General features: G+C 40.4%; 1 protein-coding gene across 3 annotated transcripts in view; it reads left to right on the top strand.

The window, feature by feature from the left end:
* The window catches only part of LOC149152303 (kinesin-like protein KIN-UB), a 515,820-nt gene that overhangs the window by 151,451 nt on the left and 351,074 nt on the right, over positions 1–13,295 (top strand). For 2 of the 3 annotated variants that reach the window (XM_089446070.1, XM_089446069.1), the window contains exons 12-15: positions 6,255–6,380; positions 6,606–6,737; positions 6,848–6,986; positions 7,076–7,168. In XM_089446070.1, coding sequence (XP_089302196.1) covers positions 6,255–6,380; positions 6,606–6,737; positions 6,848–6,986; positions 7,076–7,168 — 490 coding nt within the window. The remainder of the gene's footprint in view (positions 1–6,254; positions 6,381–6,605; positions 6,738–6,847; positions 6,987–7,075; positions 7,169–13,295) is intronic. The other variant, XM_089446071.1, reaches the window with a different exon arrangement.

The raw sequence follows: 13,295 nt of genomic DNA, 5'->3' as shown, positions 1-13,295 counted from the left end.
GGTGTGTCCTCAAGAATCCCTCCAAATTTCATGAGATTCTGACTGTGGGATCTTGAGATGTTTCATGCCCTAGCTCCAAGATCAATTCTTGCACTTGGTTTTCCATTGGCTAGTAACCACATTGGGATCATATCACAAATCATCAAAGAAAATTTCTTTCTTTGACCCTCTTCCTTTCCCCAATTAGGTCAAGTGTATCCTTGATTTATCAACTCCATATCCTTGACCTAATTTTGGGTCGACTTGGCCCTTTGCGGTCCTGCAACTCGTTGATTCCAATTCCACAAATATCACATAGAATTCAAGCATTCATAAGGCCTTTTAGTCTAGGGGTTGCCTTGACAAAACATACTCTCAAAACTTATCCTCAAAGGCCATCTTAGCCCTTTATAGAGAATCCACCACCTTGCTTCTAAAGAAAGCAAACCATTTAGTTGAGTCTCTCTTGTGAATAGGCTTAGGAATCACTTCTTTATCTTAACATTGACCATAAATTCTTGTGATTCCTTGTGTATTGAGACTCCTCCCATCGTTGAAAGACTGTAAAGAGCAGGGAGCCCTAGCTGAGGTGACAGTGGGCTATCGCTCCATTATTGCCCTCGATATAGTAGTTTCTCTATAGGAACCCCTCCTAGGACCCTTGCTAGTTTGAGTGGTAACATTGTCTAAGGAATAAGGCCACAAGTACTTGTAGCTTTCTTGGACTTGCTTGTATCCTAGGTTTGATTGAGACTTGTGTTCTTGATTGAACAAGATGTCCAATCTTGCCATCATATGAGCGAGTTCCCTTCATACTAATTTTATATTGCAAGGTTTTAGTTAGTGTGATGCAGGTTATCAAAAGATTTGGAGTTTGGGACATTCTTAGTTGAATTAGCCATCTCCAAGCGTATTGAGAAAATGCACATCTCAATCTCATCAAGGGACTGCCCAAAACCTCCAAAAAAGAAAAAATTAAAAGGGCTTTAAGAGCCACCAAGACTCACCTTTCTTTCTGTTGAAATATGTAACTAGGCTCGGTCTTCATAATGACATATGTAATCATGATTTTATGTATCTAATGTAATGAGAAAAATAAATTTATAATTTCTTGAGGCATGGGTTTCATGCTCAAGAGGAATTTATTTTTATAGGTCAAAGCTCCCATTGAGAGCTTCTACGACTTATGAGTCTTTGTCATGCATGAATGACCCATTTGGGCATGTTACATATTGTAAAAAGAATTTATTTGAGTCAAATTAGAGTCAAAAGACCCTCCAAGACCATGTCAAATGTGCAAGCATCGAGTCAGCCTCATGGAGCAATAAGTCGGCCTAATAACACTTCAAGTCGGCCTGAAAGGATGTGTTAAGGAGCCTATGTAATGTTCCTAATTAGGAAAAATGGTGATATGCAAAGAAAAATAGTGCATGCAACACAAAATTTGAGAACATTTAGTGAACACCCATAAAAATGCCAGAAATGTCAAACACTTGAGCCATTTTATTAAATAATTGGAGGAAGAGTACAATGGTGTGCAAGGAGTGCCCCTGGGCCTTCCTCAATGGCAAGCTTGACAAGACCTAGGTGATAAAATAGAAATCCTAGATGAGATAACGAGATGCTCCAATGATGCCCCGTGCTGACCTAGAAAACTATAGTATCTGCTAGAAAGATACTGCTGGAAACCCCACCTCTGGTGCTTAGAAAATTCCATAGAATTAGCCCCAAGGTCCTCTCAAATAACCCACCAAAACCCAGAAAGGGTTTGGTCTGGTCTGACCCCCGAAATTCGGCCCCAATTACCACGTCCTCCTCCAACCGCTAAGAAATACAGCCTGTCTGCAAACTCCCTGAAAAAGCCCCACGATCACTCCCAAAATGTTGAGTCTCACTACACTAAAGTTCCCCTTATTTTTCCTGGCAAAACATAGCTCCAAAACACTTCCCTCAAACTCCCATGTGTGCCCAGAAAATAGCTACTGCGCAGGCCCTAGATGCGCAAATTTGTGTTGCCTTCAATCAGCAATCTCCTACCCCAAAACTCATCAATTAGGCTGATTTTCCCCTAAAGCTGCTGTGCTAAATTTCTCTTGGCAAACACTACCTGGAAGACAACTAAAATGAGCCAAGCGGGATCCCCTCTCGCGTCCTCCTGGAATACGCACTGGCTGAGTGAGTGACTGAGTGTATAACTCTAAATCCCTCCAAACTCTCCTCCAAATTGGTACGATCTGACCTCCCTAGGGTGACACTCGTGGTTCCCTGAAGAAAGGGTGAGCTCCTAGCTTGGAAAACTCGGTGTTGAATACCAGTGTGACCCGGCTAAGCAGCGCGAGCAACAATAAAAAGTTCGATTGGAAAAATACGCCAAAAGTGGTTGAGCTTCTCCTATTTATAATTTGTGAGTTCCTTTTCCCATATCTGCCCCTCCAACTAGTTTTTCGACCCCCTTCATTGGCTATTCGAATTTTTCCACCCTTCTTTATATATGCCTTTTGCCTTTTTATGATTTTCGTTGATTAACTGCTCGGGGCTCAAGGGGTAAGAGCATGATGCATAAGATGTAATAATGAATACCCCCTTTTAAGGTAGGACGGTCCACTGCCCACCAGGGGTTGGGACAATCATGGATTCCTATATGATGAAGGAGGTTCATAGAACCTGTAGGAACCAGGGTGATGGCCATGATGTTGGGGTAGATCTCATGTATTGGCTTTTTACCGCGTGCTAAATGTGTTTTTCTTGGCCATATTTTGCATTTTGTGGTACATTTTCCTATTGAATGTAGCCAAATATGATTTTATTTTTCTTTTTAACTGCATCAACTTCCAGGGCATCATTCCAGGCCTGACCCAATGTGTGGGCAAGGGGAAGGGTTGAGAAAACCCTATGTGAATCCAGTGGAGGAATGTGGACCCAGGTGGGAGAAATGATGAATGGGGTAATAATGAGTGGAAAAGGGGGTACTATGTGCGGATAAGGGAGCGGGACCATGCAACCAAAATCAGGGTTTCCCGTGAAATACCATCCCTAAGGCCAAATGGTTAGTAAAAGAGATCCCACGGGACTAGAGTTCAAGGTTAATATCTAAAAGGGGTCTAGGGGACAAGAGCACAGACCTAGCCCATTATTTCGCCAAATCCCCCCATTAATCCATGCCCAGAAGTGTCCATGATAAGCAAACTATAATACTCAATTACCAAATGACAAGGCATACCTTTATGTTCGGAAGGCCCACCTTCAAACATCATGGCAGATGGGCGAGGGACCACATGGCTGGCTCAAGTGGTGGAGAAATGGCACAATGAACTAACTGGTGGCTGCTGGTTGAGGACTATTTTAGAAAAAAATTCTCCCAGGGATATCACCCACAAAATGGTGGGTAACAGGTCCTAGAATAAACTGCGCCCTCCTCCAACAATTTCTACTACTGACTACTGAATGGAACCAAGATTTATGCCCTCAGGAGTTCTCAAGAAATTCTGTGAAATTAATCTTAGCCTCTCTCATAAAATCCACAAAAATCTAGAAAGGGTTTGGGCTGAGTCCAACGTGCCCTGATGACCCCAATTTATGCGTGGACCTCTAACTGGCTAGCAAAACTGGTTGTAGATGAAATCTGCTACAAAATGCTCCAAATCTCTCTTAGAAAGTCTTCTTCCCACCGGGTTACTTCCTCCCAAATTTTCCCGTAATCCTTCGTAGTCCCACCATAGATTCTCCTTGCCCAAGTGATTGTGCAACAATGCCCAGTAAGCCCCTGCATAGGCCAAGAATTGGAGCAGCTCAGCCTTCCCAAACTCCTCACCAACGGTTGCACAACAATGCCTAGTAAGCCCCTGCATAGGCCAAGAATTGGAGCAGTTCAGCCTTGCCAAACTCCTCACCAACGGACCCGCAATTGACAGGATACAACCCTCTTTGTTGAATAATTCTCTGCTAATTGGCTGGCCCAAATTGTCCTTTTGTTGGCCCTTCCAAGAGCCACGAATTTCTCCCCTGTGCCCAAGGGAAACTCGCTCCAACTGAAAAAAATAACTTTAAATATGCCCAATGGAAACTCTGAATTGAGCTCCCCAAATTGCCTCACTAGGGAGACACTCGAAGTTCTCCAAAATGAGTGTGGAATTCCCGCTCGGGAACTCCTTGTGCTTAACAACACAATTGTCTTGGCTAAACAACTCAAGATAACTAAGGTTGGAATTGTAAAATGACCAAAATATGCCAAAGCGAGGCCCTCAAGCTCTATTTATAATTTGTTGGCATCCTCTCTCTTGTGGCCCCCACTCCCTCTCTCTCCTAATAAGCACTTCCTTTTCTTTTCTCTCTTCTCCAAGAGTGTGAGATCCCTCCTTGGGTCGAATTTCTCTTTCTTGTGGCCCCCACATTCCATTAGCGCTGCAATTTTCCCTTTTTATCCTAAGTCCCAATGTTGGAATTGACTCCTCTTCCGAAAATCGTCACTAATGCTGAAAATCAAAATTGGGGATATTACATAGGTAAAGGCATCTTTGATATATGTTCTCATAGTGAAAGGTGTTTTATATTAAATTATCATGTCATGTTCCTTTTTGGCATTGTCGGGATGGACTTCCATGGTTGGTGGCAGCTAGGTCACAGCACGGGGGCTTCACTCAATGAACATCTGACATATCATGTGTGTTTGTGGCATATTAAACAATACCCTTAATTTGACTACATATTGGAAAATACCTCTAAAAATCACATTATCTAATCCCCTACTAATAAAAACCCAATACACCTTCCCAATTTAAAAACCCCTACTTTCACTAGATATTGTAGGTATTCATTTTTTTCATTAAATTTTGGCTCAATTTTTTATACATGTCAATATAAAAACCCTCTATCCCCTATATATCCCCCAATATATTATGTCATTTTTTCCTCAATAAATATCCCCCAATATGAACCCACGTGGTATGGTATTGCTCTCCTAGTGGAGCCCCCGTGGGTCACAGGAGTACGTTTTCTCCATCAGCGGGCTCAGGAGCTTCTGGAGGGGATTTATGGGGTTTTGAGGAGTTTCTTTGGGATCTGATGGTATTCGATTGACATATTCCATCATCTGCACAACTTGCCTTTTGTTTCGTTGCATTCTGACAACTTTCGGAAAACAGGGTTATTATGGAGCCTAACTCAATTAATTATGCTTAAGGTGGCATTACGGGAGGAATACTTGACGAAACACCTTAGTGTAATAACTCGTTGGAACCAGAATGAGAAGATTTACAGGATGAGATGGTGGGAAGTGACTTTTGGTGGCTTGAGGAGGAATGGTGGCTGATTTACCATTTTCCCAAATTAAAAAGGTATTTTAATTAAAATAAAAGGAGCGAAAAGGTACTAGTGATTAATATAATAATAAAGTAAAGGCTTCTAGAGGGTTCCATCATATCTATAAAAAAAGGAGGAGGTGACCATTTGAGGACATCTTGGATGATTGATATTTCTATTGATGAGGTTTGGAGAACCTAGTTCCCAACTTCTCTAACCCCAGGATGGAAACCCTCGGGTATGTTGTTGAGTATTGGACGAAAACCCAACTCTCTTTGAGGAGACTTCATCCAGGAGTCTCATAGAACTTTAGGAATATTGGAGTGAGGATCATTCAGGTCCTCAATTGGTGCTTCAGCTAATTCAGTCGCAGTTGTTGTTGGAGGGAGAGTGCAGCCGTTGTGGAGTTTTGAGAGATCAGGATCGGCATCGCAGCAAAATATTTGGAGGTCCACTCAACTATCATCTTTCCTATTTTGTCTCAGATATTTCCCGGTGTACTCTGCGTGTTATATTATAATAAATGAAGCTGAGTCATTCCTTGTGCTGCATTTTCTGATGTTATTTGAGTTACTGGGTTTACTTCTGCATATTTTCCATGCCTGTATAATTATTGGGTTCCTATTTACTGGTGCATTTTGGTGTAATTTCGTGGGTTTTTGGCTAAAATGTTGGCATAAAATAAAATAGTTTTTTTAGAAAAATACTGCAAAATTTCCAAAAGGGATATTGCATATCATGTTATTCTGGAAACATGTATTGCAATTACCTTGAAGGATTCATTTTTTTTCCTACATCTATTTTTTCTTCTGTATCATGAATTTGTTTATGGTTAAGGGTAAATCATAACGTTCATAATTTTATGACATCATATATAATTTTCATCGAGGTGTGAGCTCTTTACAGGGAAATTGGTTTAGATATTTATCATGTCATCCTTATTTGCACTATATCTTGATCATCTGGAATTTATTTAGGGTAGAGATCAAAGAGAAATACTGGAACTAAGGAAGAATCTAGAAAAGCATATTCTTTATCAAGAGAGTCTTGAGAAGGAGCTGCAAATGCTGCGGATTGAAAAGGAAGAAACTTCGATTTCTAAGGTAATGGATAATGATATTGTTAAAGAGTTTTGACTGTCTGAATTTACTGTTAATGATTAGAAATCCATGGCTCTTTTATCCAATGTCAGTATATCACAATTCATATGATCGTATTCTTCTCCTTTTCCAAAGGAGTATAAAGTTTTAGTCAGAAGTATTTCTTTTACCGCTACCTAGAAAGCTATGAAATTTTACATCATTAATATTCTTATCTCACGTTGGAAGGCAAAAGACCACAAGGAGATCCAGGATACAAGACATAAACTTAAAGATGAGCAGCAGCATAGATGCATGCTTGAAGATAAGGTGAAGAGTCTAAAGCAACAAATTTCACAACTTAGCTGTGAGGTCAATCAGGTACAGTGTCAAAACTGAGTATTTTAGTTATCTGACAGCTTACTTTTTGATACTTCTTCCCATATCCCGTTATATTATTCTATTCTGTTGGGACTCATCATTTTTAACAGAATAGAAAGAGTGTTGACAAACAGAATTCTGGCAAAGCATCTACTGGGTCTGAAGGTACTATTACCTTGCTCAAATTGAGTCAGATGAGAGATACAATTAGTGGGCAACGAGCCACAATTGCAAAAATATTTGAAGAAGGTAAATATTTAATTCCTTGCAATGACTTTAAGTGCTCTTTTGTATTTCAATGTTAACCGAAAGGTTTTCTCTGACTCATATTCATGAAGTTGGACTACAAAATATACTGTCACTGTTGGAGTCAGAAGAGGTGGATGTACAAATTCATGCTGTCAAAGTTGTAGCAAATCTTGCTGCTGAAGGTATTTCTAATTATCTTGTTCTTTATTTTGTTTCTTTACATAACTTCCAGAACAGAATGTATGTTTTTGACATGTTATATTAATTATCCATCAGGATATTATTAAAGTTTATCAGAATAAGCTGTTAAAGTTTCTGGCACAGAAATTTGGATGTTCAAATTTGCAAGAGAAATATAAAATGCTTTTGATGTTCATAGAAGATCTGAGTGTTACCCCCTAACCCCACTTCCTGCAATAAAGCCCTAGAGCACAAACAAGACCTTGGAGGAACTAAGAGGGGCTACCTGCTGTCACCATAGTAGCACCCTCACTTACTTTAGGTCAGCTCTCTTAAGTCCTCTGCCACAAGGGGGGTATCCCAGAATAGGATTGTTAAAGTTCATGCAGTTAAGGCTCAAGGTGAAATGGAAACATAGATTTAGAAAAACAGGAATTGCAATATAGGTTTTTATAAAGTGATGGGTGCACCAAGATTAATGGAAATCCATTCTTGGGCATATGGAGTCAAAGGTTAATCTTGGAAGGCTGTTTTCTTAGGAGATAAAGTGAGAATTGCAGCTCGAATAAACTAGCAACAACTACCCTTACCTTGCCATCCACTGATGCAGAAAATTGTTGAGGTATCTTGACTAGGGAGAACCTCCAAACCTGCGTGAGGTTCTTCCTATAATTTAAGAGTGCAAGTTTTGCAACAAGCTCAAATCAAGAAGAATGATACATCTTTTTCACTTCCAATTGTAGGCACAATGATATTTATAGGGAGTGTTGCCTCCCAAACCTGCACTTCTTGTGGTGAAGCTCAAAAACAAAAGTATGACCTTGGTGGAACTCAAGAGGGCTGCCCACTGTCACCACAATAGCCTTCTTCTCGCTTTAGTCTGGCTCTCCTCTGGCATAAAAGTGGTATCCCTAAGATAGGATTGTCAAAGCTTATGTGATTTAGGTTCAAGGTGAAATGGAGAAATAGCTTCAGTAAAACAAATATTGTAATATAATTCTATAATGAAGGTAATGGTGGACTAAGACTAGTGTCAATCCATTGGACAAGTTGAGCGAAAATAAACTAGGTAGGGAAGCAAATATGAGCTTCTATCTTATGTGATAAGGGAAGAATGAAAGTTGCAATGAACAAGCAATATCAACCTGTTACCACCTAAACTAGCATATAAGCGCAAAAGCCCAATCCACAGATGCCACCTTGGTGTAATGGATGGAGTTGTTTCACTGCCAACTCAGCACAACTTCCCCTTAATTTTTGCTGGTTCTCAAGAGGCCATGGGAGGTATCCCTTTCATATGTGATTTGTTATTATGAGAATCCAAGCAAATATTGATTATGGTTAAAACTTAAGACATTAAATGCAAAGATTTACTTTGATACACCAATTGAATCCCACAAAAGATACAATATGTGCAATACAAAGGATCCAACAAATTTAGTGACCTAATGCTTTAATATAAACTTTTAAGGGAATAAACATAAATCACCACAATCCACTTAGATGCTTAAATTATAAACAAGTGGATTAAACCTCAAATATGATTTCATTATGTATGCAATGGAAGATTTCAGATTTATAAGTTATTGATTACCATCTCAAGTCAATGACAAAACTTTGAAGAAGGAAATGAATGACAATTTAGTGAATGCATTGTGCAATAGATCTAGATTATTCTTTAGGCAACAGATTCGAATTAAAAGTAACCACAAGAGATGCAATGTTTATATTAGAGCACAACTTGACCTTAAGAAGACATTACATTAAGAGTAGTCCAATATATGCCCAAGCATGGACAAGTCCAAGATGTACTTGGCTTGTTGTAGATCACCAAATCTATTTTATGTGCTTTGTTACTTACTGAAAATGGGTGACCCCTAGGCGAATTTTTTTTCTCTCCATTGGTTAGCCAACCAACGAAAAACCCTACGATGATCCATAGATAGCTTTATTTGAGATTTCTCCACCTACGCTTCGGTTAGTGCCCTCTCCCTTCTAGCATACGTCTTGAAGGAAGGTGGGTCACCTATTAGAAGGTACACTAACCATTTTGAGGACATCATCCTTCAGGTCTGTAGGATTGAGGATAGGTAGACCGAGTTGGTATAGGGCAATCCGCAGGCAGGATAAGGCCGGCAAGTGGTGTTGGAGCAACCAACAAGGAAAGAAAGGAGTAACCACAGTTGAGGACAAACAGATTGGGGGTTGTAGCAGAGTAGGAGAGATGGTAGAGGGTTGAATAGAGGTTGAGGAGGCTACCAAAGGAACGGGAAGGCTAACAACAAGGACAACAAGAGGTACTAAAGTCTGTGGGCTAAAGGAACTAGCTTACATGAGTGAGTATCTTGCTAGTTGTGTTTTGTAGATGAAGGATAGTTGATTGTATTTGTACTTGGGTAGATGAGGAACTAAAGGAATTGGCCTCAACCCTGTTGTATGTGAAAATTTCTAAGTAGAAATCCAAAAACAATGACTGATATTATTCCTTCTACTTATTAATTTAGAAATAAGTTATTCATAGTGTTTATACAACAAATATCGAAATAAATTCTACGACAACCTTCACAATTAAAATACTGTGGAAAGTAAATGCAAGGAAAAATGCTAGCACTAGTATAATCATAATGACAATTATTTTTGGACAATTGCCCTCGGAAAAACCCTTTGTGGGAAAACCAGTGCAGCAAATGAGGGTTTCTTTATTGATCTTCAGCAAAAATCTCATGTACAAGATACGACCAACAAAATAGAAGAGGAATTTCTGTGAGAAATTTTACAGATGATATTCTCATGCTTCTCAACGAGATTTTGACTTTGGAGAGGACTTGCTGCCCCCTCTACGTCTCACTGCATCAGCTTCTGCATAGGGACTGCACAGTCCCAACGTCACAGCCTCTTCAATGTACCTCCTCTACTCTACGTCTTCTTTTGGCTCCTGCACTCCCGACTGATGCTGATGCCCTCTCTCCTTATCACCTGCAACTCTCCCTCTGATTTGATTTCCTCTTGCCGAACTTTGACCAGTGAGGAAATCGATCTTACTTGGGTAACTGAGTATCTGCCCGGTGTGTCTTCCAAATGTCCATCGAAGTCCTTATAATCCTCTAGTTGATTTATCAACGACCCAGATTAGATTCTAATGAATGGTTATGATCATATTGACTTGATCCTCGCTTCTTCTTCTAGAAGTTTCACCCTCAGTTTAATTAATACCCTTTAATTATTTTAATTTCCCAAGTTTAGACTTAGGCACCCATTAAAAATAATTAATTATTTTAATAAAACTGTCTCCGGGTAGAATTTCCTAAAACGATTGTTGAGTATTGTGGAATACATGTGTTCTAGCCTTCCTGCAAATTTTGAGGCTTAGAACGCATCTGATGCTACCATAAATCAAAACTCCCTCTTAGCGAGGAATGTGCTCTAGTAATGCAACTTGTTGAAGCATTACTCTAATTCTGTGACATCTCCTCTATCTTGTTGATCTCTGACACCATTGTCCATCAACTACTGCACAAATGTTGCATCTGTGCTGTTGCTAGCCCTGCCACCGCCAACGCTGCATCTATACTGCAACTCCCTCCCATTTCCTGCCACTGCAACTGAGAAACCACCTGTTTCTGCTACTGAAACAAATTCTCTACCATACCCATCTGCTCCCTGAACTGGATGAACTTAGCTCTTCCTAGATATTTTGTGAGTACATATGCTACCTGATTTCTTTTGGGGACACATTGCACTTGTATAGCCCCACGCTGAACACAATATCTGATAAAGTGACATCTGATATCAATACGTTTCGACCATTCTTGAAATACTGGATTCTCAAAGAGTTTAATACAACTCTGATTATCGCAGAAAATATTGGTCGCTTCCATCCTCTTCCTGAACAAACTCACAAGCAATTTTCTAAGCCATATAGCTTCGCATGTAGCTGTGATGGCTGCCATATATTCAGCTTTCGCTGAGCTCAGAGCTATTGAATTGTGCTTCCTGTTGCACCAAGAGATCATCCCTAATCTGACGCTGAAGCAATACCCGTAGGTTCTTTAGGTCTACTGAACTACCTGCCCAATCTGCATCTGTGAATCCATTCAATCTAATGTCATCTCCTCGTGTGTATTTCAACCCATATCCGACTGTTCCACGCACCTCTATAAGAATGTGCCTCACTGGTGCCCAATGCACCCTTTCGGTTCGACCATGAACTGACTAAGGGTGTTGACAACGAAGCAAATGTCTGGCCTAGTGTTGACCAGATACATGAGCGACCCAATGAGTTGTCTGTACAAGGTGGGGTCCACCTCCTTGTCTCCTGATGCATCTATTTTCCTCCACTTGGTGATCATGGGCATAGCCATGGGTCGACAATCTTGCATTCTGAATCTCTTCAGAACCTCTGTAGGATATCTACCTTGCCCAAGGAATATCTCCCCATTCTTCTGCCAAACTTGCAACCCTCGAAAATAATGCATCAAGCCCATATCCTTCATGTCAAATTTTGCTTCAAGATTCTTCTTGCAGTCCTTTATGAGCCTAGATGACCCTGTTAGAAACAAGTCATCTACATATAATACCAGAAGAAGTGGCTCATTCTCCACCACTAGATAGTAGAGATTGGGATCAACATCACTCTTGACGAATCCCAACTGTTGCAAGTAACTATCAATTCGACCATACCATGCTTTGGGTGCCTTATTGAGCCCATACAGGGCTTTCTTTAACCTATAAACATTAGTTTTCTTTTCATGAGTTTCAAAGCCTTCTGGCTATTCTATATACACCTCTTTTTCTATCACCCCGTTCTAGAATGTTGTCTTGACATCCATCTGGTGAATCGCCCATCTCATTTGAGCTGCTAGGGATATAACGGATTTGATAGAGGTATATTTGGCTACTGGGGCAAAGGTCTCCTCATCTGTGTACCCCTTTGCCATGAACCTAGCCTTGTACTTCTATATTTCCATTTGCAGCATACTTGATCTTGTAGATCCACATTGATCCTACAACTGATCTATCCTTTGGTCTAGGTACCACTTCCCATACATCATTCACCATGATAGAACTATACTCTTATACCATGGCATCCACCCAAACTTGGTGTTGTACGACTTCTTGAAATCTGGATGGGTTCTTCAGCCTATGCTACCAAGGCTTGGTACTTGTCAGGCTGTCTGTGCTAGCTCTTCTCGGTTCTAGGAGCTCCGACAAACTCCTCTACATCCCTCAACACCTGTCGTGCCTCCTTGTTGGTTCTACCACTGGTGGTGGGAGGCTAAATCAAATACCCCTCCTGTTCCTGCTGTTCCATCTACTGAGAATTGCTTGGATTTCCTACTTCTGAGGAAATATTGGTGCTGGTCACTATGCTTGATCCAGGTGTTTGTCCTACTGCTTATCCTCCTTGTTTCCCCTGCTGTTGTTGGACTAATGGAGCATCTACTGACTGATCTTTTGCTGGCATCGCTTGAGATTTCCTATAAGCTCTATCCTCTATGAACTTTGTATCTCATCTTACTACAATTTTCCTGCTACTAGGAATGTAGATTCTGTATGCCTTCGAGGTCTTGCTATATCCTACGAGGTACCCTTTTCCGCAGTATGATCTAGTTTACTATGCTTCTCGTCTGGAATGTGAAAATATGCCACACTTCCTAATATCCTGAGATGACTCACCTCCAGCTTCTTCCTTGTGAAGACACCTTCAGGCATTTTCTTCCCCAATGCTCTATGAGGAGTTCTATTTTGGATATACATCGCTATGGTTCAAGCCTCTACCCATAAGAATATAGGCAAGTCCTGGTCATACAACATAGCCTTTTCCTCCCCAACAATAGTTCTATTCTTTCGTTCTGCTACTGCATTCTGCTCTGGATTATATGGAGTTGTCCATTCTCTTTTGATGCCATCCTTTGCGCATAAAACTATGATGTCTTTGTCCGTATACTCTCCACCATTATCTAAACACAATACCTTTATCTTTTTTCGTGTCATGTTCTCTATGAGAGCCTTAAACTCTCTGAACCGATCAAAGACCTCATCCTTGGTCTTTAAGAAATAGATCTAGGTTTTTCTAGAGTGATCATCAATAAAGGTGACGAAGTATTTGCCATCACTAAGAGCTCTTGT

The sequence above is a fragment of the Pinus tabuliformis genome, chromosome 9 (genome assembly GCF_031772625.1).
Source record: "Pinus tabuliformis cultivar Carrire ecotype Pingquan chromosome 9, CPIR1, whole genome shotgun sequence".
Classification (NCBI taxonomy): Eukaryota; Viridiplantae; Streptophyta; class Pinopsida; order Pinales; family Pinaceae; genus Pinus; species Pinus tabuliformis.
The sequence above is the reverse complement of the archived record's forward strand: the minus strand, read 5'-3'. Positions and strand labels throughout refer to the sequence as shown.